Genomic DNA, 27620 nt, shown 5'->3' on the forward strand with positions numbered 1-27620 from the left:
CTGTTCGGTCCGTTGTTGCAAAACTGCCTAATATACAGAAGTTAAAGCCGGAGCAAGAACAATATTTGCTAAGTTTTGTTGGTCTGATCATTTGGGCTTGTTGTTTCTGGCCGGTTTCGGCGCATGATATACATCATGACCACACATTAGCATTTGGCTTTGGCAGATCCTGAGTGACTCTGGGCAGATCCAATAGTTTTAAACTTCAACAGAGGACCCTTAACGGAAATAACGCTTTGCAATGGAGCGTGGCCAGACTCTCTGTACAAATGAAATGAATGTACGAGAGTCTGGTTGGACCAGGCTATAATGTATGCAATGTTAAAAAATAATAATAATAATTTGCCAAACCTCTCTTCACATAGCAGTGATCCATGTCCCCATCTCTCCTCGTCTTTAGGAAATTAAAACATTAGTTACTTTTGACAAGGTTTTTGTTTTAGAGTTCAGTTTAGCAACTAGTCAGACCACTAAACAAACAGAGACCGTAAGTTAAGTCCTGCCCAGACGTTTTAGGTTAAATTTGCGCTTGAAACTCCTAGCCAACAAAATCAAGAGCCTGATGACACATTCAACAATGTCATTTGCAACACGTTCTGTTCCCTACTGGGATGAAACACATATATATAAACCATATACTAAAGGGGCAAGAGTAATTCAAGTATTATTCTTTGCACATCACACTGTTGACAAAAAGGCATGAGCAACTTCCCATTCAACATTGCATTAAACAATCTCATATGTGCATCTGTAAAGCAACGGCTTTATTGATAATTAACATGTTTTATTTTTGAGTTTCCATTTTAAGGTTTTGTTGTTATTTTTCTGTTTAAATCTGCTTTATGTTGACAATATAGTTGCTCTATGTGACAAATATTGTGGACTGTAAAGCGATTTAGGTAAAAAGATTTTGGTTATTGTTACAGTATGGGAAAAAAATTACAGTTAAGAGCAAATTGTGCATCTTATCTGGCTTTTTACACATTAGTCACTTAATATAATTATGTAACTTAATATAATTGGGTGGATATCATATTTCTATCTTAACTATAACCAGTTACATTAAATTATTCCACCAAAAAATTAATATACTCTACATGGGAAATTTTTAAATGTTTTGTTTCTGGAACTTTGATATGCTATTAATGACATGTATGTTTGTTAATATGTTAAAAGGTTTTGTGAGGGGCTACCAATGGACAATCTGACATTAGGAAACAACATTCTGCTGGTGGAGGGATTGAAAGTGACACCTCAGTCTTCTTATCCTGTGTTCATTCTGCTTCTCTTAGCCTATGTCTTTGCAATGGCATCCAACATAACACTTATAATTATCATCTCAACAGAAAAGAATTTGCAGCACCCTATGCATTTTCTGTTTTGTAATCTACCCCTGAATGATATATTAGGAACCACTGTTATTTTACCACGTTTACTGCGGGATATTTTAACAGAAGCCTCTGTGCGATATATTACATACGTGGAGTGTGTAATTCAAGCTTATTTTGTGCACATATTTGGTGCAGCGTGCCACTATGTTCTAATAATAATGGCATTTGACAGATACGTGGCTATATGTAACCCATTGCGATATTCAGCTATAATGACAAATAAAATGGTGGTTAAATTATCAGCATCAGCCTGGGGATTGGCAGTGCTTATAGTGTCTATAATGTTAGGTCTCACAATACGCCTCTCTCACTGCAGATACAAAATTGAAAACCCTTTCTGTGACAATGCATCACTGTTTAAACTATCATGTGAAGATGTATCTGTTAATAATGTGTATGGAATCATTTATACAGCGATTGTACTCACCCTTTCAATATTGTGTATAGTTATAACATATGGCAGGATTGCTACTGTGTGCATTACCAGCAAAAGCAAAGCACTCAACAGCAAAGCCATAAAAACCTGCAGTACTCATTTAGCTGTTTATTTAATCATGTTTGTATGTGGAGCCATTTTTATATTTCTGCACCGCTTTCCTGAGTACTCTGACAGCAGGAAACTAGCTAGTATAATGTTTCATATTGTACCACCAGGATTAAATCCTTTAGTGTATGGCTTACAAACCAAAGAGATAAGAGAAAAAATTGTTAAACCATGGTGTAGAAAATAAAGTGAATGTTTGTATATTGAAAGTACAGTAATAAGACAATGCAGCACTGTATTGTCAAAAAAAAACATGTTATGTGCATATTTATTTTTTTCATTGAATGTTTTTTTATAAAAGTAATATTTGTGCCGTTGCACTGAAGAAAATGTTTTTCTCGGTGTTGATATGGAAATTGTTTATTTAAAACTTAAACTAATTTATATTTAATTAAGCAGACAGTATCTAAATAAAGTATAAAAACATGCATTTTGGCTCATTGGGCATTTTCTGGGGAAGCTTCTTGGCTTTATTGTCATATGAGAAGTGTTGACAGGAAAGAGTGCATAAATGATCAGGACATGACTTGGGCTGGACTCGAACCCAAACCTGTGAGCCAACAGCTTCTTTATTTATTCGTTACGCCATTTCAGCATCTATGGCTATATTTATGGTGTTAACCAGTAAATCTATACACAAGTTGATCAACACAAGTAAATCCATCCATACACACATTGGGGTGAAGGGCAATTTGTTTCCAATTCACCTAACATGCATGTTTTTGGCCTGTGGGAGCAAACCCATGCTGACACAGGGAGAACATACCAGAAAGGTCACCTGACCTAGCCAGGGCTTGAACTGGGGACCTTCTTGCTGTGAGGCAATAGTGCTGAATTATGTGTGAATTCACCAGTGTGTGAATTATATGTTAAAGGAACAGTATGTAGGATTGTGGCCAAAACTGGTATTGCAATCACAAAACGTGTTGCTAAAACTGGTACTGCAATCACACAGCTGGTGGCCAATATACCAAACGACAACATAAACATCAGTTGAGGGCTGCAACTCCACTTTTTAAATGACAATATCCTGGCCAGACCGCTGTTGTGAGTGATATAAATATTTGAAATGAAAATTATTTCTTAATGTCTAGTGACATTTTAGGGCCATTTAATGATTAATTGATATAAATTTCTTACATACTGTTCCTTTAACTTTCGGGGGTCAGCTTTTTTCAGTTTGTCCTGATTCTATAGTTTTGTAATGCAGATGTGTTCATTAAACTTATTTTACTTAGATCTAAATAAAAATAATGCAGTATATAGCAAAAAAATCTGGATGTAGGCTGTGTAATAACTCATTACACAGCCTACATCCAGTGTAATTAAAACTGTGTAATTAAAATACAGATATATACAAATACATATCATGAAAATCTGACTTTTTCTATGTTTAAGTGCTATAATTGGGTCCTGATTGCTTCAATAAAAAAACAATCCAGTTACTTAGTTATAGTAAACCCATTCTCTGCAAGCATGTGAAAAAAATTGGCTTTGTGATGTCAGAAGCAATGTTGCAACAACTATGTTGTGTTGTATTGTTTTAAGGGATATGTCGGGGTATATCGTTTTCAGGTTATGTCAAGGTAATGCAAATATGTAAGCACTTACTTGGATGAGATTTACAAACTAACAGGAATCATAAAAAGCACTGTCATACCGTGGATCAATAAATCAATTATGTGTACATCTAGCTGATAGTGTAATGTAGTTGATATAGCGATATAGTCTTGCTATGTACCCTAGCTCCGCCCACCAATGTCTGGTTGGACCACAGAAGTTAAAAAAATGTGTGAAACACAAAGTCTTTAGTGGTGTCGACAGTAGTCACAAGCTTTGTAGATGATGTCCTTGGTTCAAAGCTACCTTTTGCTGAACTTGCTCTTCTGCCTTTTAAATTTTCTCCCTTTTCCTCTGTATAGTCTAAAAATATTCACCAAGACAACAGTGGTGTGTGGTGAATTCTCGTCAAAACATGTTTGTAGCCCGTCGTGTGTCTCTACTATGGTGTCTAACATTACACTTTTAACTCTAATCTCAACACAGAATTTGCAGATCTGTTGTATAGGACTTGATGTTGATATCCCTTAATGCATACTTGAGGCACCGATAAGACTCTGTGGGATGGTCAATTGAGTGCCTTCCAAATCGTCTTGTTGCAGAAACACAAGACACAACTGACAAGAAACACACAGAAAATAAAGGGGAAATAGTTAAGAAATGATGCGTAACAGGTACGAGTGCTAATGAGGAAAAATAACAAAGAGGACAAGAGGGGAGGAGACAAAGACAGACACAAAACACATGGCCGGATGACAAAACAAACACGTGCCCAAACAACACACAACACTGGGTGACTAGACCGAGACTGTGACAGGTGTAAATATCCTGCAGACTGTGGTACGTGTCCTGCTGCTGAACTTCTGTCGACTTACTTGGCTTACCTGTTGACCCTTCTTTAGGCACCCTTTTTTGCCCGGGTGTATTTTCAGGCCTTGGGTGGAAGTAACCTTTGTCCATCCACAAATTAAGTTCTAGAGCTTACGTCCTGCTGTAGCTGTCGGAGCCTCAGGTATGTTGATCATCAGTCTCGTAATCTGTTCCATTCCTGTGTTCATTACTGAGTTATCCGCCAATGAGCCATCTTCCGGCCCCGCTCTCGCTGGCTCAGCACCCTATGCACTTTCTGTACTGTAATCTATCCCTTAATGATATACCAGGAACAGTGGTGGACAGTAACAAAGTAAATGTAATTCGTTACTGTACTTAAGTAGTTTTTTCCAAGCCACTTCTCACCAGTCACCTGAGTCGGCCATCGCCATGCCAAAGTCCACTGCCATGACAGCTGAAAAACTGAACCCGGGTCCTATAAGCTACCTATCCCGACCAAATTGGAATGCCAGAGTTCCCTGAATTTCCTGTCCTGACCATAAGGCATGTATAAAAGTTCCCTGAGTTTCCTGTTAAAGCCGAGATAGTCACCCCTGAGTTTTCTGTGTCCCGTAGGTCAGCCAACATGGCCGCTCCCAAGCTCCTTACCCCGGATTTCCACCGACTGCGGAGCAGCTGCAGATCAGCTCCGCTGCGTTACGTCTCCGCACTCTGCCGTCCGCCAATACCCACCAGTTCCGTTTTTGTTGCAGAGCGGCTGCGTGCTGAAGTGACGAGGTCTCGCAAATTCACGTGATGATCGCGCGATACCTAGTTCTGTCTCTGCCCATTATGCCGTTGAATTATGACGTTTTTACAAACCAGCCCAGATCACAACACGAGATCTTGCATAGACAGAGCAGTACATCAAATACATCCAAAATTCAAAAAATAAGAAGGCTGCTAAAACATTTATATATGCTTTATCTTTAATGTATTTATTTGAAACTCCCCTGGCTCTGTTCCTGTCTATTATTTGTTGTTTCTGTATTAATGACTTTATTTGTGTGTGTTTGTAATGTTTGTATTGCAAAGATTTAATAAAAAAACACGAGTTCTCGTGAATTCAGGTATGATCACGCGATAAAGTCATGGCTCCGCCCTGCGGAGCTGTCCGGCATCCGTCAAAAATAGAAGCTCTGCGTATTTGTGCCGGAGGGCTGCGGATGGCCGGAGCTGTGACGGATTCGGAGCGCAGTCAGTGGAAATACACACATTGACTTGAATGGAAACCGATTGACTCCGCCGCCGTTCCGCAACGGATCCGCAGCCGTTCCGCAGTCGGTGGAAATCCGGGGTTAGACTCTCTGTTCCAAGAAATCAGTTTCTGAGCTCCCTGAACTCTCTGCCTGGCCCAAGATGCCCTGATCCCCAGCTTGTTGAATTCCCTGCCATGTTTTACCTGTTTCTCACTAACCTGGCCTCTCTTTCTCCTATACAGGCATGAGAATCCCTCACCTTTCGGCGAAATTCGCCGTTTTGAAGCCAAAAAAGGTGACCCACGTGAATTGTGTAGATTCGATGAGAAAACATTTTTGGGGAGGAGGGGGGGTATGCGCACGTTGTTTGTAGACGTGCCCTTCGCTGTCATCCAACATGTATACCAGACATTAGGTTGAGTTCGTGCTGCGCTGCAAAAACCGACAGGCAAGCAGGTGATATCAAAGTATCACGAGAGTGAACCGAGAAGTCATAAGGAAGTCTGCTTTCGAACGGCTCTCATGTGATGTCATCCACATTTCTGTGTTGTTTGTCATACACGCTTGTTGAAGATGCGTAGAGCGACTGCCTTCGGGACGTAGTCAACACAAAACGCTGTAAAACTATCATTGTAGAATTCTAATGCGTCAATCAATTAAAACAACACATCTACACAGACTGACACTGCATAGTGACCTGAAAGATTTTTTGTTGAAATGGATTGGAACGAATTATGGACGTACTCATCGCTTGTAAGTCACATTGGTTAGTCTACGGCTGTAAGTACTTAAATGTAAATATGGTGAAACTGCTAAATATTGCATGAAATGCTGTAATAAGAACATACTGTCATACTGTTAGTAATACTGTTAATAAGAAAGTTTATCGTTTACTTTAACATTTAAGCGATTTTAGACTATTTGAGCGACAAAGATGCTAAAGTGAACTGTTTTCAGTGCGCATACGCGCACAAACTCCAAAGCCCACGCACTGAAACGCGCGTTTCAAAAATCACACAAACACATAATCTTTTTGGGCCTTACAGGAGATATATACGCACAAACTATATTGTAATACCACCAGTCTCTGCAAGTATTCTCATAAAAACAGTTGTTTATTTTACGTGAGCAGTTGATTATATGTGTCAGTGTATAGATCAGCGCTTCTCCACCGGTGTTAAAGGGACAGTTCTTCTTATAAGAAATGCTTATGTTTGTGTCACTACGTTAATCAAAATGCAGAAGACAAAAGGAAAATCACCTTTATAGCTTTAAAAAGATCAATTATATTTAATTTATAGAATTAAAACAGTGTTATGTTAATTTGATACTGTTTCTCTACCTAATCAATACTGTTAGATCTTACTTTATTTGTAACTTTGTTCTGTTCTATTTTATATGCTTGTAATTTCTTGATTTGTTCTTATTTTATTTTCCCACATCACTTTTTTTATCTGAAAATTATTCAACCGATGACTCAAAAACCATAATGTAATTCATTTAACCAGTACTATGTTGAAAAATTTATTCATTTTAAATTATATGTAGGCATTCAGGTCCACCCTATTCCAAGGCCAACTTAAAATGGTATGGCCTTACGACTGATGGTCAGATTATGGCAAAATAAAATTATTGCAGATGTAAAAATAGTAAGGGAATGCTACTTGTTACAGCTTTCCACATTTATCAATACATTTAATTTAACATGGTTTCTGTTACTAGTCAAATGTTTACATTTTAAATTTGAAATCTAAATTGTCGGTCAGAATGAAATAATTGAAATAATGGTCATAATGTATTTTTTGCGTATGTTATGGTGTGCATTTTGTTTCGGCGCACGTGGAGGGATGTTGAGTTCCTTCCTTCTTTTTTGTCCTTGGCCAATCACATGCCTATAGAAAAAATAAGTTAAGTCACAACATGTTCCCTAATGAGGCCTAATATTTATTCTGGGGGGGTCCTCCCACCTCGCGGCCCCATCAGAGGCCACATCGCCTCTCGAGCACCCTTCTCACCTTTTTCACCCCTGACCCGTTTTCATGCCTGCCTATATCTGTTTAGAGGCCTAGAGCACCCCTAGCACCACAATGGGTTCCGGCTCTAGCCTGATCTCTGTTTCCATCGCGGCTCCAACCTGGTCTCCGGTTCTGCCCACAGCTCCGTCCTGGTCTATGGTTCTTGGCTTCCTGCTCTGCCGGCTCCGCCATGGCTTCCAGGCCCTTGGCCCCTACACTATTATACTATTCAGTGTTGTGCCTGAACGAGTTCATTGAACGAAAGTTCATGAACTCTTTCATATTTTGGGCGAAAGTGAACTGAACGTACTGTTTTATTGCCTGATGAATGTTAATGTGAACTCGTTCATTCTGGGGCTTGTGAATGGCACGCTCTTTCAGTTTAACGTTGTTCAATAGGGTGCCAGATTTCTATAAAGTCTTCCAGGCAAAAACCCAGCTAGAACACACTGTAAACAAGCCTTAATGTGTAGAGGAAAAAACACCCAAACTGGCAACACCCGCGTTTCGCGGCTGCATGCGTCATCAAAACAAAGAGCAGCATGGATGTGACAAACTGGACGCTGCTGAAATCCCTGCCACGCCACTCACATAGTTTAACATTAAATAATATCATATTTGTCCTAAACGGTTAACAATTAATGTAGGCTGATAACGCAAATTCTGGATCTTGAAATAGACTCTGACCAAGCTCACGCTATTTAACGTGCCCCTGCGGTGTGCCATACCTGCGAGTTGTCCTACACGCGATTCTCACAGCGCTTCTCGGCCGGAAACCCCCTTGAAGCACGTGGCTAGCCTTGCAAAGGTATGTGCAGGCAAATACAAAAATTTAAAGACAGTCAATGCTAATGTAAACCCTGGTTGGATAGGGATTTAAAGTTGGATATGAATATGAAATCTGATGCATTTAGCTTAGTGTTAAAACTGATCAAATAATTTCTGTCTGTGGTTCTATGGGCAATAATGGCAATAATTAAAAAAATAATAATATGGGGGAAAAGAACTATAAATTAGTTCATTTTTGGAACTGTGAACTAGTTCAGAATTTGAAATATGAACTATGAACTGAACTAGTTCATTTAAAAATTTCTGTGTGAAAAAAGTGAACTTTCCCAACACTGATACTATTCCCTCTGCAGTCTGTCTGTTTCTGGTTTATTACCGACCGAGGTTTTCGCTATTGTTTCATGTTTTGTTTCCAGTGTACCTGTTTTGGATTGACTACATGTGTATGACCTTCAGTCTGTTTTTTGGATTATGTTTGTGGATTACCCCTGTTTTGGATTACCTTTAATAATCTACAGAATGACACAGGTGAAGCACAGGCATGTTTTAACCTGACCCACAGAATGACACAGGTGAAGTTCAGCGGCTGTTGCGAGTGTCAAGTTAAGTTTCAATAGGAGACATGAAGAAAGGGACAAAACACTGGCAATTTTTGTGCGTGGTGCTTGTGCACCCAAAATCCTGCCCCTTCGATGGGCAAAGCTCTTCATGTCAGGCTGAAGATAAAATATCTTCTAGGGCCAGTTGTTCAAAAGTAATCCATTTGGATTTCGGCTATCGGATTAGATCAAAATTTCAAAATGGGTTGTTCAAAACAAAAAAATGGATTCTGAATTTGGATTGGATCACAAAATCCAATCTAGGTTTTGATCTGTCACTTTGCATTGGTCAAAACATTTTAGTAAGATTGGGATTTGTTTGATCCCAAAAAGTAGGATTATTCTGATCCCATCAGAGGGGTGGATTTCAGGAACAAAAATGTAATAAAACGTCTAATAAAATGTAACTAAAATTTATAAACCTACAGTTAGTCTACAATACAACATTTCTATTATGTAATATTTATAAATGTATCATTTGTTTGTTAAAATTTTGTTCAGATCAGTTTAATGATAAAGTATTCAAAGTATAACATTGGGCTATATTAAACCTTCCAGTCAATTAAGAAAGAAAAAGTCCAAATAAATCCCTCATACAGCAAACAATAGCAAACCAAAATTTTATTTTAACACCTTTAACCGTCATTTGGCACTGTACAGTATATTCATTAAATCACAGCCATCAGAAATCAAACAGTCAAAAATTTTAACAACGGGCATTTCTACAAATGTAAACTACCAGACATTTAGCCTCTTTATGACTTAAAATTCATTCATGTTTGTGTATAATATATATATATATATATATATATATATATATATATATATATATATATATATATATATATATATATATATATATATATATATATATATATATATATATATATATATATATATATATATATATATATATATTTATTTGTGGAACAGAGGAACAGACTGAATGTTAAATAAAAATAAAACGTAAGGGTAAGTTGTGTTGTTTTATTGTCTTTTCAAGTAAAAACACTTAGTGACCCCATACAAACCAATCTACCTGCTGTTTCTTACATAGCTAATAGTCAATATGGACATGTGATCCCATTTAATCCAGATTTGCTAATCTGAAAAAGTGTGTATCTGGATCAGAGTGATCCAATCCAATTTTTCTTTGAAAAAACCAGGACAAAAGTGAGATGGTTTACCTGATCCTGTATAGCAATACATGGGATTTCCAAATCTTTGACCATTTTGAAAGGGAGGAGTGAGCTGTGGATTGAGCCTTTGGTTGCAACTCACTAACTCACGCTAAACATTTTCACAGTGGACCTTTAACTTGAAAAAGTCATTTACATCTGGAAGGTGAATGCAGGATAACTGCTGTTTAACAGTGAGGCTTTTAATTCTCCCAATAATGAAGCATCCATAAAATAATTGTAATAAATATGTATTCAAAAAAGTCTATATTTTAAATATATCAGGTGTTGTAATATTTTTGGCCACCAGCAGGCTAAATTGTACTTGTAGCCATCAAATAATGAGCCTTAGTGCTCAAATGCTATAAATAATTGTTCCCAGTTGGGTGATGACAAGGTCTTAGACACCTATATCTGCCATATATTAAGAGGGCAAAGGCAATATTGAATGTAACCCCCCACTGAATGTAAGTCACACTGTTATAGTGAGGATCTAAGACGAAGTGAGGTGAGTGAAGCAAGATTGTGTTGTAGCATTCAAATAAAACAGAATGATTATAGAATTGTCTGCTATTTATACTGTAAAGCATCCTTATAAATGCATTTAAATTAAATACATTATTTTTAAGATAACTTGTTCCTTTACCTTGTTAATCTGCAATGTTATGTGCTTTTATCCAGTTGTAAACATTAACATCAGGTGTAGATAAATAATTAATATTATTTTATCAAAGTACACTTCTTTACATGTCTTTCTGTTATTGTGCAGGGTTGGTGAGGGGCAGCAAATGGACAACCTGACATTTACAAACAGCATTCTGCTGGTGGAGGGACTGAAAGTTACACCTCAGTCATCTTATCCTGTTTTTATCCTGCTTCTCTTGACATATGCCTTTATTATGGTATCTAATATTGGACTTATAATTCTCATCTCAACAGAAAAGAACCTGCATCACCCAATGCATTTCTTGTTCTGCAATCTACCCCTGAATGATATACTGGGGACTACTGTTATATTGCCACGCTTACTGTGGGATATCTTTAGGGAAAGCTCAGAGCGATATATTACATACACTGAGTGTGTCATTCAAGCATATTTTGTACACGTATTTGCAGCAGCATGCCACTATGTGTTAATGATCATGGCTTTTGACAGATATGTGGCTATATGTAATCCATTACGATATTCAGCTATAATGACAAATAAAAAAGTGATTAGATTATCGGCATATGCCTGGGGGGTGGCAATAGTTGTTGTGACAGTCATGTTAGGCCTTACTGTTCGTCTCTCTCGCTGCAGATATAAAATTGAAAATCCTTTCTGTGACAATGCCTCGCTGTTTAAACTGTCCTGTGAAGATGTATCTGTAAATAATGTGTTTGGACTTATATATACTGTAATTTTATGCTGCGTGTCAATATTGTATATTTTTATAACATATGTTAAGATTGCTACTGTGTGTCTTACCAGAAAAAGCAAAGCACTCAATAGCAAAGCCATAAAAACCTGCAGCACTCATTTAGCTGTTTATTTAATTATGTATGTATGTGGAGCCACTTTTATTACTTTGCACCGTTTCATTGAATATGCAGAAAATAGGAAACTAGCTAGTATAATGTTTCACATTGTACCACCCGGTTTAAATCCTTTAGTATATGGTTTACAAACCAAAGAGATAAGAGAAAAGATTATTAAACTATGCCGAAGGAAAAGGAAATAATGATTATTTCTAATTGTAAATTTTTTATTTTTTTTCATGTAAATGTCAATATTATCTGAATATGTATGCATGTATGCTTTGTTCTTAACAAATGTTAAAGTCATTGCAATTGAGATATTTTTATATCACAGATTTGACTAAAAAACAAACAACCACATATCTTTTATCACAGTAGATTGTTAATTCTGTTGATTGTAATTTAACCTAATGTAAACAAATCAGGCACAGCCTGAGTCACTACTACAACAGAATGCTGAGTAAAACAAAGCCAATATGAGTACACAAATTAAACAAGAACAAATAAAGCAAGCTTATGCCATTTCATTTTTGTGGTATATGGGAAGCAAAGAAAGATGAATTTGCTAACAACAGGCAGACAACAAAAGTAGGTACATGGGTAACACTTTACAATTATATTGTATTAGTAAACATAATAATGCATTAACTAACAAGAACAAACAATGGACAATATAGTTTTAACATGTATTAATTCTTGTTAATGATATTTTAATGCTAATGCACTTATTCATGTCAGTTCATGGTGCATTAATTAATGTTAACGGTTACAATGCTTGATTTTATAAATGTATTAGTAAATGCCCAAATTAACATGAATTAATAAATGCGGTAAAATATGATGAATTCGTAGTTAATGCTAGCTAATGCATAAAAAAAACTGTTAACAAAAACAACCTTATTGTAAAGTGTTACCGGTGAATGGACTGTGAGCTTTAATGACCTGCTCTAAGCACAAACTAAAATTAAACAACAACACAAATTAAGCATCAACAGAAGGTTTGGTAAGTAAACCTCATAAAACCTTAGGGATTGATTATAACACATCTGTATGAGTGCCTCTGGTAAAAAAAATCACAAATTCGAGATGGACAGTATTCTGTGTTGCACTGGAATGTTCATTCTACACAAGATACCATTTGAAAACTCACAAGGCCAATAATGCTTTTTTATCTGCCGTATTTACATCAACAGATTAAATATCATATATATATATGCCTATGCTGCATACAGTCATGGGCAGAAAGGTTAAAGTTCAAATATCAAAAGGATTAACAATGCAAATTTATTTTTACAGGCTTCTTTGTTCATACAGTATTTACCAAGGGTGCCAATATGCACAAACTGTATTTGTGAACATCATACTGTAAATACAGCCACTACAGAAGGCCTGTGGGCCAAAAGGCAAGTTAAGCCCTACCCACACAGGTACAGGAACAGCAGCAAATCAGGGTCAAACAAGTAAACAGAACAACAGAAGTCAAAAGTCCAAAGCAGTCAAACTTAAGGTCATATGTGCCAGTGCAACCTTATGTATTGCATAAGCAAGTCGAAAGGTCACGCATGACGTATGCCAAACGACTGCACCAGTGTTTACAAGTGTGGAGGAAGAGGACCGTTCCAACATTGTTGTATGTGGATTGATACTAATTAATGTATTTGTGTCAGTTTATTGTTTACTGCGTTTCACATTTGTGACGCGTAGACCGTGAAGCCGCCGCCATTTGCACCATTTAGAGTTTCAGCCGCCGCCAGCCAATAATTTCCTAAGCAAAAATGAGCCACCATCTGATAAAGTTTGGCTGAGCTGGCTAGAATTATTTGCATCAAATAATAATTCTATCACATAGAGACATATGTCACAGGTCGGAGCGGACCACAGATGTTGCGAGTCACGCCCCTTCCTAGTTTTCACCTCGGGGAGTTCCCAAAGACACCCCAATGACCAGACAAATGAGAGAAGGTAGGTAAAATTTAAAACAAGCTTTATTAAGTTACTTAAAAATCAATATGGGAAAAGGGGGGAGCTAAAATCCAAAAGCTTGGATGGGGACAATCTTGAGTCTCGTCGACCCAGTCGCAGGTAGGCCTGAGGTAGGTCCTTTCCTTTTGTCTCTTCTTTCCTTGCGACTTTATCAGTTCATTCACGGATCTCCTGTTTCTGTTCCTTCCACAGGATGCGGATTCTTGGGCTCCTGCCTTCTCCTGAGCGTAAAGAGAGACAAAGGTGATTGGTTGAAAAGGGAGAGTTTGATACCTGAACCACTGTTCGTCGGGTGGTTAACTCAGCCCTGTCCGTTGGATGGAGATCCAGAGGGACGGCGAGGTAAGTATTTCACCGGTTTCTTTCTGAGGTGGCAACACAGGTAAGTACTGCAGGGGACAGGACACTCGAGCTGCGATGGAGGCACAGGTAAGTATCTGCAAGTTGGATGTAAGGAACAGACACAATGCAGCTACAGAGGCCTTTGCTTGGTTTTCCCCACAGTGCCGATCCAGTGGCTCGTAACTATAGGCAGAAGACAGGCACCTCAGATGGCTCAGATTTACTCTCACATGGACGACGTGTAACACTGGCCGATAGCTCTTAGCTATAACTGGAGGTAAGTACTTTCGCTGGTAACTGGGCTTTACTCTCACAGGGACGACGTGTAACACTGGCAGATAGCTCTTAGCTATAACAGGAGGTGAGTATTTTCGCTGGTGACTGGGGCTTTACTCTTACAGGGACGACGTGTAATACTGGCAGATAGCTCTTAGCTATAACTGGAGGTAAGTACTTTTGCTGACGACTGGGGTCTTACTCTCACAGGGGCGACGTGGACGATCTTTTCCTGGACTGATAATCTTATGACAGGTGAGATTTCAGGGAAGTGAGTAGAAAGGAAATTACAGACCTTCAGCGGTGGTAGGTATCCTAAGGTTGGCCTACTCAGAGGCTCCAATGTAAACGGCGAAGCCGGGGACTGCTACGGTGGGCCGAACGCTTCCCTCTCCCCTCCTCCAGCTGACGGGATCAGAGATCTAGACAGAGGCGAACTTTGAAGGGCTCCACAACAGACGTAGTTACTCACACTGCTGATATCTTCTCTCCATAGTCAACTTTCCTTCTTACAGATAGCTTTCACTTCACTCACAAAAGGCCTTACTTGCCTTGTTGTTTTCTCCACCGCCTCTCTGAGGCCAGGAGGTTCTCCCCAAAATCAGCCCGGGGTGTCGATACTGAGCTCCGATTCAGATCGTCTTTACCAGGTATCCATGCAGGGGGGTCAGATAGGGCATATAATTTAGATGTTGCTTCACAGAATACAACGTCCAATTGCTCTCCCAAAACTCCTTCAGCCTAGAGGTGGTCACTGACAACACAAGCACAGCATAGCACTGCAAACCTCTTCACATGTACACACTCACGACAAGGACATGGACACATCCACTGCACTCCAAATGCTTCAGTGAATTAAGGTCACCAACCAACGACTGACTGCAATATGTCCTGGGATTTACTGGGCGCCGTCTTCGATGCAGATGGAAAGACAGTCGTCGCCGCCCTGACACCCCCGTTCCTTCCTTTATTCCACAGTTTTCCGGCTCACCCACAACACTCTTTCGCAGTGGGGCCGTTTTCCTATGAAAGCTAGACTCACAATATTCGCCTCGTGATTCACACTCCAATAAGATGTAGCTTTCACAATTAGTTCAAGGGTACTCACAAACAACCGCTAATACTCTCCTTTCTGTGTCTTTCTCCTTCCTGTGTCCAGCTGAATCCTCCTTCTTACGTGTTCCTGCTGCCAGAAATCCTCTCTTGATGACGCTTCCGGTGAGTATTCCTGTTGCACACTCTAAGAACAGATAATTCGATTATATACCCGATCTCACAGATCCTTGTTGCATAGTATAAATACTCAGCCAATTCCTGTTTTCCTATTTCCTCCTTCACCCAGTCACTCGTTAATCCTCCGCCTTCTCAGTGTTGCACTCGCTCCAGCACTCCACTTCCTCTGACCAGATCAGCTAGAATAAACTGCCCTTTTTCCATGGTGCTCCTTTAACCAAACAACTACAACTCCTTCCTTTCGCCTCCTTCGGCCCCGCACTTTATCCGCTCGCTTCTCAGCGATCGCCGGATCAACAGAGCCTTCAGACTCTTCAAAAGGTGTGTGTGTTTTGTCCGCCCTTGGCGGAAAGGAGCTCGCCCCGAAATCAACCGCCTCTTCCTGTGTTTCTAAGGATCTATTTATGTGTCTCATCTTCATCACATCGTCCAATCACAGGTTGCCACACTCATCTCCACACCTGTTGCTCGTAAAGCCCAGATTTGTGTTGCCATGGAGAAGCAGGAAGTGACTAGTGTTTGGAGATTTCGGTCCGGGCGGAACCAATCTCCATCACTTTAGTTCCGCCCTATAAAGTCACCCCGTGACACATACACACACGAAATATATAAACAATACACAAGATCTACTTTCCCACTGGTTTCAACAGCATAGTCTTGTGCTCGCTCCTTGCTACGATACACAGAGGCTGTTTCTCAATCCAAAGGTTGCAGCCTGCGGAGGTCGCATATGCATGCGGCATACGTCATCAAGCCTGGTTTATTTAAGTTAACTGAGCATTACATTTGCAAGCCATACAAATATTACAACAATTACGTTTAACTAAGAATAAGAATAAACTTTATAATTGTTTTTGATGACGTATGCAGTGTAAAAATGCGACCTCCGGAGGCAGCAGTCTTCGGATTGGGAAACACCCATGCTAATTTTCCTTACAGAAGAAGCGATGCATTTTTTTCTCGCACTAAGGTGAAGTTGCGTTAAGAAGCAAGCAAGGTAATTTTGATCTCACTTCTCACATACTTTCCTAATTCGTACTTACTTACTTTTCTTTTTTTACTTAGACATACCCAGACTTTTGTTAAATCTTCAGGGCACGGTTACACAAACACCTGAATCAAAGATTGATGTTATGAACAAATATTCTGGAACGGAGAGATTTATAGCACTGAACGTGATATTACTGCAGTAACAAACCACCGTTTCCACATTGCTAATTCACGTTGCATGCTTCAGTGTACAGTGAAGTGAAATGTGCAAAACTTTGTCCAAAATAATACTGATAACAGTGTGTGTTTATATTACAGTTTTTCTCAGTCTCATTTTCTCATTGATTGGAAAGATTGAGATCTAGTTAACCAGTATAACATAGACATCTGTAGACATGAAGTGGCAGCTTCAGCCATTTACAGCTATGAAAAGTTTGGCGACTGCAGCAGCCATTTAGGTTTTGGCTGAGCCAGCTAGCCAGCCAATAACTTCATCAGCCAGCCATTATTCTCAAAACAAATGGCTTCAGGCTCTAGTGACGCGTGACCACTCGATGTGCTTATGCAATACAGATTCCTGTCAAAATGGTCGCCCCTGAGTTTCTTGTGTCCTGTAGGTCAGCCAACATGGTCGCTCCCGAGCTCCATAGATTTTTTGTTCTGTGCAAGATGGCCATTCCTGAGTTCCCTAGACTTTCCGCCTTGCCCAAGATGGCCAATCTTGAGCTCTTTGGGTATCTTGAGCAAGGCAGAGAGTTCAATCTCGAGCTCTCTGAACTCTCTGCCTTGCCCAAGATGGCCAATATCGAGCTCTCCGGACTCTCTGCCTTGCCCAGGATGGCCGACCTCGAGCTCTCTGAGCTCTGCCTTGCCCAAGAAGGCCGATCTCAAGCTCTCTGAACTCTCTGACTTACCCAAGTTGGCTGTCCCTGAACTCTCTCCCCTGACCATGATGTCTGCCTATAACTCTTCTGTTCTTGCTAACCTGGCCAAGCCAGCCTCTCTCTCCTGTCCCTGTTTACAGGTCCAGAGCACCACCAGCACCACCCTGGTTTCCAGTTCCACCTGGGTTTCTGCCAACACCAGCAGCACCCTGGCATCTGCTTTTCTCTACTCTACATTGTATAATGATAACAGCGTTTCTGAAAACTCACACAGCATATACAAAGAATAAATGTTGGATTTACCTAAAATTGTGGTAATTGATCCTTTAATTAGGATCACACAATAACTCCACTGAATCAATCAAAAACATGTAAACATATCATTTTGCGCTACAGTATTTTGTTGTTATCGGTTTGGTGTTTCCCTACCCTATTCACAGACAAAATGCCTTTGCTCACAAACCAAACAATGACAGCAAGTAACAAAATAATTAGAGGCGTGTCATACATCAATGGTTGCCTGCAGGTGTTTAAAACACCTTAGTCCAACCCTATTTAATGAATACTTGAAAACCCAGATTTGCCTAGGTGTAGATATGATGGGCATAATGCATTCATCAAGAGGCTCACTGTTAAAAGTTAGTTTTCCCTGATGGGGCATTGACAAGATCACAGAAACACATATAAAGCATGTATCAACTAACTTCCGTTCAGAGGAAGCAAGTTGCACTGTTAAACCAAAACATTATTAAGATCTTAAAGTAAGGTAAGATGTAGCTTTAAGAAATTAATAGTACTAAATAGAGTTCTGCAGATTTACAGCTACCTTGTTTATATTTTTTTTTACATTTTATTTTACATTTTACTTTATTATGTATGATTATAAATGTATGATTATACTTCTGAAAATATATACGCTATAATATTGGGTTGATTCTATCCCATTGTTGGGACAGAGTCAACTGATGGGTTACCCAATCATGGATTAAACCAACCCAATATTTTTGAGTGTAAAATTACATATATTCTAGGCCATGTTTTTAAAAATTTTTAAATTCTGACAATACTGCTGTCATGTGTAAGAAGTAGTGACAGCAAGCAATGTATATTGTAAAATGTGCTTTGTATAAAGTTAAATACACTGATTTCAGGAACAAAACAAATGCAGAATTATTTTTCATATGCATTAGTAAGAAATAATTGGGGGAAAAGTTAATATATACTATGAATTAATGTTACATTTATGATTGGTTATTTGTTTTCAGGTTGTGTGGAAAGCGAAAATGGATAACCTGACATTCAGACACAGTGTTCTGTTATTGGAGGGACTCAAAGTCTCACGCCAATCCTCCTATGCTGTTTTTATTGTGATTTTAGTGGCGTATGTGTTTGCAGTGGTATCAAATATTGGACTTTTAATTCTGATCTCAACAGAAAAGAATCTGCATGACCCTATGCACCTTCTGTACTGTAATCTACCACTGAATGATATATTAGGAACAACTGTCATGTTTCCACGATTACTAAATGATATTTTAAAGGAAACCTCAGAGCGATATATTACATTTGCTGAATGTGTTACTCAAGCTTATTTTGTACACATATTTATTGCATCAAGCCATTATGTGTTAATGATAATGGCATTTGATCGATATGTGGCTATATGTAATCCATTACGATATTCAGCTATTATGACAAATAAAATGGTAATTCAATTATCAGCATTAGCCTGGGGGTCAGCAATACTTTTAGTGACAATTCTGATAGTCCTCACTGTTCGTCTATCTCACTGCAGATATAAAATTGAAAATCCTTTCTGTGACAATGCATCACTGTTTAAACTGTCCTGTGAAGATGTGTCTGTAAACAATATGTGTGGAATTGTTTATACTTTGATTGTAGGATTTCTGTCAGCATTGTATATATTTATTACATATGTCAGGATTGCTACTGTATGCATTACTAGAAAAAGCAAAGCACTCAACAGCAAAGCCATAAAAACCTGCAGTACTCATTTAGCTGTTTATATAATCCTGTTTATATGTGGAGCCATTTTTATATTTCTGCACCGCTTTCCTGAATACTCTGAAAGCAGGAAACTAGCTGGTATAATGCTACATATCGTACCATCAGGATTAAATCCTTTCGTGTACGGTTTACAAACCAAAGAGATAAGAGACAAAGTTGTTAAATTTTGTTGTAGAAAAAAAATAATTAGTGAACAATTTTTATAAAAAATTATGATTTAAAGTCAATAATAAATTGTAATGTATTATTTCAAAATTCACTTATAATATATATATACTCTATATGATAACTGTATATGATGTATACAGTTATGGTAAAAAAATCCCTTTTTTCCATAACATTTTTGAATTTGGATATGTTGGGTATAAACTGTTTTATTTTAGTAAACTATAAGCAAAAACAAAAGAATTGTGTAAATATGGGGGGTAAATGAATACATTTTGGTCCTCTAGATTGCATTTGGAATGATAATCTCATGTTAATATTTTTGCAACATGATTTCAAAGTGTTTGTAACTATACAGAGCAAAAACCTAACAAATGTGTACTGTGTTTATTTACATATGTGCTTTGATCCACTGCAGATATCTGTGAGACTCAATTAAGAAATTCATATGTATTGCATTTAACATCAGAAACCATTATATTAAGGTTAAGACATGTAATCATTAATGGGAGGTTCCCTTTCAGCCGGTCACTACAACGTCAAGAGGTGATAACCGACGTACTGGGAACGCGCTTCGCGGGACCAGTCTATTTCCAGAAGCTACTAAAACGCCAATGAACTTGACATGCAGGTACTTGCATCACCAAGGTCACTGTACAAGCTGTTGGTCGTGTGATGTCCACGCTAGTGGTCCAGGAATGCCATTTCTGGCTGTGCCTCATGGACATGGAGGTCGATAAGAATCGTCACCTAAATGCTCAGATTTCCCGGACTGGCTTTTCCGGCAATGTGTTTTCCCATCCAGGCAGTGAAGAGGAACCAAAAGCAGCTCGTAAGCAGCCACTCAGCCACTGCACGAAAAAGAAAAACTTAATTCATGTTCTGCCAGTTGTTACAGCCATCACCCACATATTGTATAAAGCAAGTTCCCCTCTTCTAAAGGAATTTGGGTGCTATGACCGGACTCAAAAAATGCTGTCCTCCCCTTCCTCTATTGCCAGCGGGTGGGTTGAGCAGCTTGGGTACCTCACAATGGAGTCTCACCTGCCCGGCCACCCTTCAGCAGAGCCAGGTGAGTGTTGCACCACACAACGCCTCCTAATTGTGTAGCCACAGCGCACACACCGGCAATCACCTCCACTCTGCTCAACTGCCCCACTGCGGGTACACTGGTAGTGCCGTTGATTTCCCTCGCTTGGTCCCAGGTGCATGGCAACAGCTTCCCAGCTCACGCGTTAGCTTTTCCTGGTGAAGGACGCGATACAGCCGGTCACACTAGCCAAGATGAGGTCGGGGTTTTACAGCCCTCACTTCATAGTACCCCAGAAAAGCAGTGGGTTGAGACCGATCTTGGATTTGCACTCGCTGAACCGTGCACTTTACAAAATTCCATTCTAGATGTTGATGCAGAAAAGCATTTTTCAAATGCATCCGTTCCCAAGATCAGTTTGCAGCCATAAACCCGAAGGACGCGTACTTTCATGTCTCTATTCTTCCTCATCACAGGCAGTTTCTCAGCTTTTCGTTCGAGGGGGGGCATGTCAGTGCAAAGTCTTATCATACGCAATTTTTCTCTCTCTCCCCGTGACTTCACAAAAGTTGAGTGTTCGCATATTGGCTTATCTCAATGACTGGCTTATAATAGCTTACTTTCAACAGATGTTTTGTGAACACAGAGATTTAGTGCTCAGGCATCTTGCTCGTTGGGGTCTTTGGATCAACTGGGAAAAGAGCAAACTCTGCCCTGTGCAGAAAAGACTCAACCCAGCGAATGCCGACTCCACCCCCAGTTGGTCCAGCTGATTTGGAAATGTTTCGGCAGGGAAAAAGATTGATCTTTTTGCCTTCACAGAGACATCCCATTGTCGCCTGTTTTATTCACTAACTGAGGGAACACTCTGTGTGGATGCACTGGCATACATCTGGCCACGGGGTCTGTGTAAGTATGCATTTACCTCAGTGAGCCTTCTCGCACAGACACTGTGCAAAGACAGGGAGGACGAGGAGAGCATTTTACTAGTTGCTCCTTACTGGTGGATTCCCCTAAAGAAGGACCTTCTTTCTCAAGGAGGGGGCACAATATGGCAGAGGTTTTAAGTGATTTACTGCAAGTGGCATCTAAAACTATTGCTGCAGCATGAGTTCTGTCCACGAGACACGCTTATTTGCTGAAATGGAACCTGTTCATCGAGTGGTGTTCTTCTCAACAAGAAACCCACCTGAGACTGCCCAATCAGAGTTGGGCTTTCTTATCTTCAGCATCGGCTGGACGGTAGACTGTCCCCTTCCACCATTAAAGTAGACATTGCTGCGATATCCGCTCACCATGCCTCGATAAATGGCAGGTCAGTGGGTCAGCACAACCTGGTTATTAGCTCTTTAAGGGGGTTAGCGTAACAATAAGGCCAATGCCCTGATACGTGCAAAGGTTCCCACCACTCGTTTCAGAGATCAGGTGGTAAGCCTGCAAGTTTGCCACCGGAGGAGGAAGACCCAGCCATGGCTTTGTTATGTCCCATACGCGCACTGCAGTTGTAAGTCGTCAGAACGCAAAGCTTTAGGACCTTAAATAAGCTCTCAGAACAGTGGGTTAAGGAAAAAGAATTTACTGGCCTTCGGCAGTAAGCCCAGGTTCCACCTCTTCGGATCTAGAGACTGAAGGTTTACTCAGGCACTGGAAGGGGCAGCTCCCATGGCACTTTGGTAGGGATTTCCAGTATATTGGTCATAATGTGATGTCATAGTGACCGACTGAAAGTGAACGTCTAAGGTTACTTGTGTAAGCGTTGTTCCCTGAAGGAAGGGAACGGAGACATCACGTCCTATCACCAAGTTCCTGCTTTACCATTGCTGTTACTGGCTGGGCACAGGATGCTTGGCTTACTCAGCGAAAAAAGCTGATTTGATATTGCACCTAATGCTTGTTTTATACTTGTGTGGCAGTGCGGTGCCAGCACATGCAAATACCTCTATGCCAAGTTCATTGGTGTTTCAGTGACTTATCGAAGTAGATTGGAACGCAGAAGTGGCGGTTATACAGCATCTTACATGAATTGCAGCTTATTCATAATAATATGATTAAACCTACAGGTAAAAACATTAATTTATTACTTCATCCATAAACTGATCATTAGCGAATTGCATACGTCTTTAAATGGTGAAAACAACATCACCAATAATTTCATTCTCTTTCATATAAGCTTCTTTTTTGTTATTGTTCATGTGAAATAGCGACCTCTAGTGGTAAAAATACTACATACCGTGGCTTTAACATATTAGTTCCATTGTTTTATCTCAAGATGCTCACCAGTATTGATTTTTGTATGGTATGTTTATAAATACTTGAATAATTTCCAAATATATTTAACTGGTGCCCTAATATAACTAAGGCCTAGTCATGGATTAAGATCAACTCTGTCCGGGAAACCCACCCTAAGAGTTTAACAAATCTCAGCGCCTGATAGCAATGCCTCTTTTTCAATACATAAGAACTGCAACTGCTGAGTGCAGTGTATATTGTCCCATGCTTTACTTGAATAGACTGCGTCAGAGATTATGCATTTTTGTATTTCTTATCAAATATGTCTTATCAATACATAGAATTTTGATTTGTTGGTTTTTGAGGATTACAGCAAAAAGTTTTCTTATGTAGTTATTGACCTTAATATTAACCAAGATAATGTAATTAATAATGTAACCCTTTTAGATTTGAGTGACTGTGATCATGGCAACAAGTGAAATCATACCCCTCTAGGGTGATGACAGTATCATAGAAACACCCTAAAACCACGTATTAAAAGGTGAGGAACAGTACACATTTCTTCAGAGGAGTGCAATTTGTGTACCATTGAGTTGGCTGTGAATGTAACAGGTAACTTTAAAAGGAATAGATCAACTAACAGACACTTCTGAAGTAAGTATATGTCACTTCACGAGACCTGCTGAACATACCAAGAAACTACCACATATTAAGAATATAACACATGCTTTTCAGTTTACAAGATCATTGTAGTGTAAAAATTCTGATTGTGAGATTACAAGGACATACACCAAATAGTGTGGACTGTGAAAATTGTTGAAACATGTCCTATAAAGACAAATAAACGTCATCATTCATCTACTGTCTATAGGTTTTGTGAAGAGCTGTGGATGGACAACCTGACATTCAAATACAGCGTTCTGCTGGTGGAGGGACTGAAAGTGACACCTCAGTCTTCTTATCCTGTGTTCATTCTGCTTCTCTTGGTTTATATCTTTATAATGGTAGCAAACATTGGACTTATAATTCTCATCTCAACAGAAAAGAATTTGCAGCACCCTATGCATTTTCTGTTTTGTAATCTACCACTAAATGATATATTAGGTACCACTGTCATTTTGCCACGTTTACTGCGGGATATTTTAACAGAAGCATCGGAACGTTATATCACATATGTTGATTGTGTCGTTCAAGCATATTTTGTGCATATATTTGTTGCAGCGTGCCACTATGTGCTAATAATAATGGCATTTGACAGATATGTGGCTATATGTAATCCACTGCGATATACGGCTATAATGACCAATAAAATGGTGGTTAAACTATCAGCATCAGCCTGGGGTTTGGCAGTATTTGTTGTAACAGTTATGTTAAGCCTTACTATACGTCTCTCTCACTGCAGATATAAAATTGAAAATCCTTTCTGTGACAATGCCTCACTGTTTAAACTGTCCTGTGAAGAAAGCGTGGCAGTTAATAATGTGTTTGGACTCATTTATACTGTGGTTTTATTTAGCTTCTCAATTTTGTCTGTACTCATAACATACGTCAAAATTGCTACCGTATGCATAAAAAGCAAAAACAAAGCGCTTAACAGCAAAGCCATAAAAACATGCAGCAGTCACATAGCGGTTTATTTAATCATGCTTGTGTCTGGGTCCACTTTTATTTTTCTCCACCGGTTTCCTCTCTACTCAGAGAGCAGGAAACTAGCCAGTATAATGTTTCACATTGTACCACCAGGATTAAATCCTTTAGTGTATGGTTTACAAACCAAAGAGATAAGACAAAAATTTGTTAGATTTTGGTGCAGAAAAAAAGGAACTTCTTAGTCAATTACATTTATTTATTTTTGCAGGGTTTAGCATTTAATCTGTTGAGTCTGTAACGTACCATTTCCACTTATCTTACAATTTAAAGACAAAAAGCCTTGGTGTAAGCCTATAATCAGCATACTGCATATGCTTTAAACATGTTTTTAGTAAATTTTCAAAAATGTAGCTGCTTTCTTGGGACAACACTGGTGTTACAAAATGTATCCTTAACTAAATTGCGCTGAAATTTATTTATTTATTGATATATTCATTTCTTTGTAAGTTAATCTAATCTATTGAAAAAAGTATGTCAAGTACATTTTAAGTATGAAAAAATGAATTTATTTTGTAATTAAGTAACTAAGCCATAATCTTTCAACAAATAAATCTGTCATGATAAGTCACCAAGCAATCAGTTAGTGTGGTATGAATACTGCAGATTTGTGTGTGAAGATTTTAGGTGTTAAGGCAGAAAATATGAAGATAAAAAATACAGATGTTTATTTAGGTTCTTTACATTAAATGGTACCTCGACTTGTATGCCTTAATATGTTATTGCCTTCTACTTAAACATGCTCAATGATCAACACTTGCATGAACAGGTTCTACTCACAGGTTAACTTTTATAGCTGAAATAAAAAACACTATTAATATAGAAACACAAATTGGTTACCTTGTAGACATAACATGTTGTTATAAAATACATGTGAAAAATAATGCAAAGATGCTATTAAGATGCTTGTGTTTTTCTGGTTCAGTGGATATTGCAAAGGTCTTGGCTTCTGTAAAATGTGTAAATTGTAAATGTAAGTGCTGTTTTATCATGTCTGTCAGAAACGATACATGCATGGACTTATAAAAGATTAAAAATAGAATTGACAAGATACATATAACTATTATGAAATGCATTTTATCCAGTGTACAATAAACTTCTATTTAAACGTGCCTACTGTCACTCTCTAGGCAGCTAATACTGTAAAACATCCAGACTGAAAGTATGCTGTAATATCATCTTACACATTTTTATTGCCATTTAACCTATAGTTGCAGACTGTAAAGGGCAAAGTTGAAAACAAATACAATACAAATAAATAAATAAATTGCCAATGTTTTTTTCTGCTTTTTAAAAAAGCATTATGCAAGCATTGTAAAAAATACTCAAACAAGCTGTATAAATGCACAATTACTTGTCAGCGTATTCTGTGTATGTTCGCTGGCAACTACATCAGCAGGTGACGTCACGTCATTTAACACACATAAATCTTGCTATTAATCATAAAATTATTGTAAATGTAGACTCATTTCAGACAGTATATTTAATATTTATGTATAAACCACAGATTTTACATTTTGTCATTTAGCAGATGCTTTTGTCCAAAGCGACTTATAAGTGAGGTAAACAATAGAAGCAATTATAGCAACACAAGAACAGCAATACATAAGTGCACTGGAAATAGTCTCATCAAGTCCAACACAATATACATAGCCTAGGGTTTGTTAGTAATTTTTTTTTAAATGTAGAGATAAAGAGAAAGATAAATAGAGAAAGAGATAAAGAGAAAGGTAAATAGAGAAAGATAGGAAGTCCGTTATTAGGAAGTGAGATGGGTTTTAGCCGAGTCTTAAAGACAGCTACAGTGTCAGCAGATCGTGTCACGACCGGCAAATCGCTCCACAGTTGTGGAACAGCTCCTGAGAAGGTACTCACTAGTGTTTTTTTTTTCCCTTTTTGAGATGGTACCACAAGCCGTCGCTCGGTGGGAGAGCGCAGGGATCAAGAGGGTACATAAGGCTCTATAAGTAAGTGAAGGTAAGGGGGTGCTAACACAGTAGTGGTTTTAAAGTCCAGGAGCAGAGCCTTAAATTTGATGCGAGCTGCTATAGGAAGCCAGTGTAACTTGACAAAGAGAGGAGTGACGTGCGCCCTCTTTGGCTCATTGAAGACCACTCTTGCCGCTGCGCTCTGAATCATCTGTAGGGGTTTGGTCGTGCAGGCTGGAAGCCCTGCCAGTAGCGGATTGCAGTAGTCCAGCCTGGACAGCACAAGAGTTTGGACCAGGAACTGCATGGCGTGCTCATTTAGGAACGGTCTAATTTTCCTTATATTGTAGAGGATGAATCTACAAGAGCAAGCTGTGCTGGCAACATGCTCCGTGAAGCTAAGGCGATCATCAATGACAACTCCCAGGTTCTTGGCCATCCTGGAAGGCGTGATGGTCGAGGAACCTAGCTGAATGGAAAGGTTGTGCTGATCTTTGGTTCAGATGATATGACAAGCAGTTCTGTCTTCGCAAGGTTAAGCTGTCATGTATATTGAACAGAGCAGCGGTCCAAGCACAGAGCCTTGAGGCACCCCGGTATCGAGACGTTGGGGTTCGGAGCCGTCACCTCCCAGGATACCCGAAATGACCTATCTGAGAGGTACGACTTGAACCATCGAAGCGCTGTGTCAGAGTCACTGTTATGACCTTAGGTGATGTGTATGGTTTGGGGTGTGTTAGTTTTCTTTTGTGTTTACATGTATTAGCACTTTTCCCTTTATGTTTCAGTTGCATGAGTGAGTAGCAGCAGGTGTGCCTGATTAATTGATTGAGTGAGTGGCAGCAGGTGTGCCCAATCAAAACTCAGTGCCTGGAGGATAAAAAGGCTTGGTCTTCAGACTCCACGTAGGGATATCTGTGTGCAGACCACTTCCAACCAGTTAGCCCAGCAGAACAGAGACTTTCCAGTAACCAGTGGGTTGAACATGCACTTAGGTCTTTGTGAGTCCAGAATAGTGTCTGGCCTTTAATCTCTTTGGAGAGAGGACAATTCATTGTTGCTTATTTAACAGTTAACTTTGCTTCTCCAATTATTTAGTTTCTTTATTGGTTTATTCTGTTTTCTCTCAGTTTTCTTTTGCACGACCCGGCACGCTCCAGAAGATAGACTAGGAAAAGAATTGATAGGCAGGCTCTGGGGAAGTTGTGGTGTTGCACAAAGC

At 39.1% G+C, this 27620-nt stretch overlaps 4 protein-coding genes across 4 annotated transcripts; all 4 read left to right on the plus strand.

Moving 5' to 3' along the window:
• The first annotated feature begins 1195 nt into the window (after positions 1-1195).
• On the plus strand, positions 1196-2122 carry LOC135776936 (olfactory receptor 4Q2-like). Its single transcript, XM_065287848.1, has one exon. The coding sequence runs from the start codon at positions 1196-1198 to the stop codon at positions 2120-2122; it is 927 nt and encodes a 308-aa protein (XP_065143920.1).
• Positions 2123-10933: 8811 nt separating this feature from the next.
• LOC135776937 (olfactory receptor 8G17-like) lies at positions 10934-11866 on the plus strand. Its single transcript, XM_065287850.1, has one exon. It carries the CDS (start codon positions 10934-10936, stop codon positions 11864-11866), a length of 933 nt encoding a protein of 310 aa, XP_065143922.1.
• Positions 11867-18654: 6788 nt separating this feature from the next.
• On the plus strand, positions 18655-21024 carry LOC135776831 (uncharacterized). Its single transcript, XM_065287749.1, has 4 exons — positions 18655-19036; positions 19139-19570; positions 20196-20636; positions 20681-21024. The coding sequence occupies exons 1-4, from the start codon at positions 18655-18657 to the stop codon at positions 21022-21024; spliced, it is 1599 nt and encodes a 532-aa protein (XP_065143821.1).
• A 2689-nt stretch (positions 21025-23713) lies between these two features.
• On the plus strand, positions 23714-24655 carry LOC135776938 (olfactory receptor 8G17-like). Its single transcript, XM_065287851.1, has one exon. The coding sequence runs from the start codon at positions 23714-23716 to the stop codon at positions 24653-24655; it is 942 nt and encodes a 313-aa protein (XP_065143923.1).
• Positions 24656-27620: the final 2965 nt, after the last annotated feature.

Source organism: Paramisgurnus dabryanus, chromosome 18 (genome assembly GCF_030506205.2).
Source record: "Paramisgurnus dabryanus chromosome 18, PD_genome_1.1, whole genome shotgun sequence".
NCBI lineage: Eukaryota > Metazoa > Chordata > Actinopteri > Cypriniformes > Cobitidae > Paramisgurnus > Paramisgurnus dabryanus.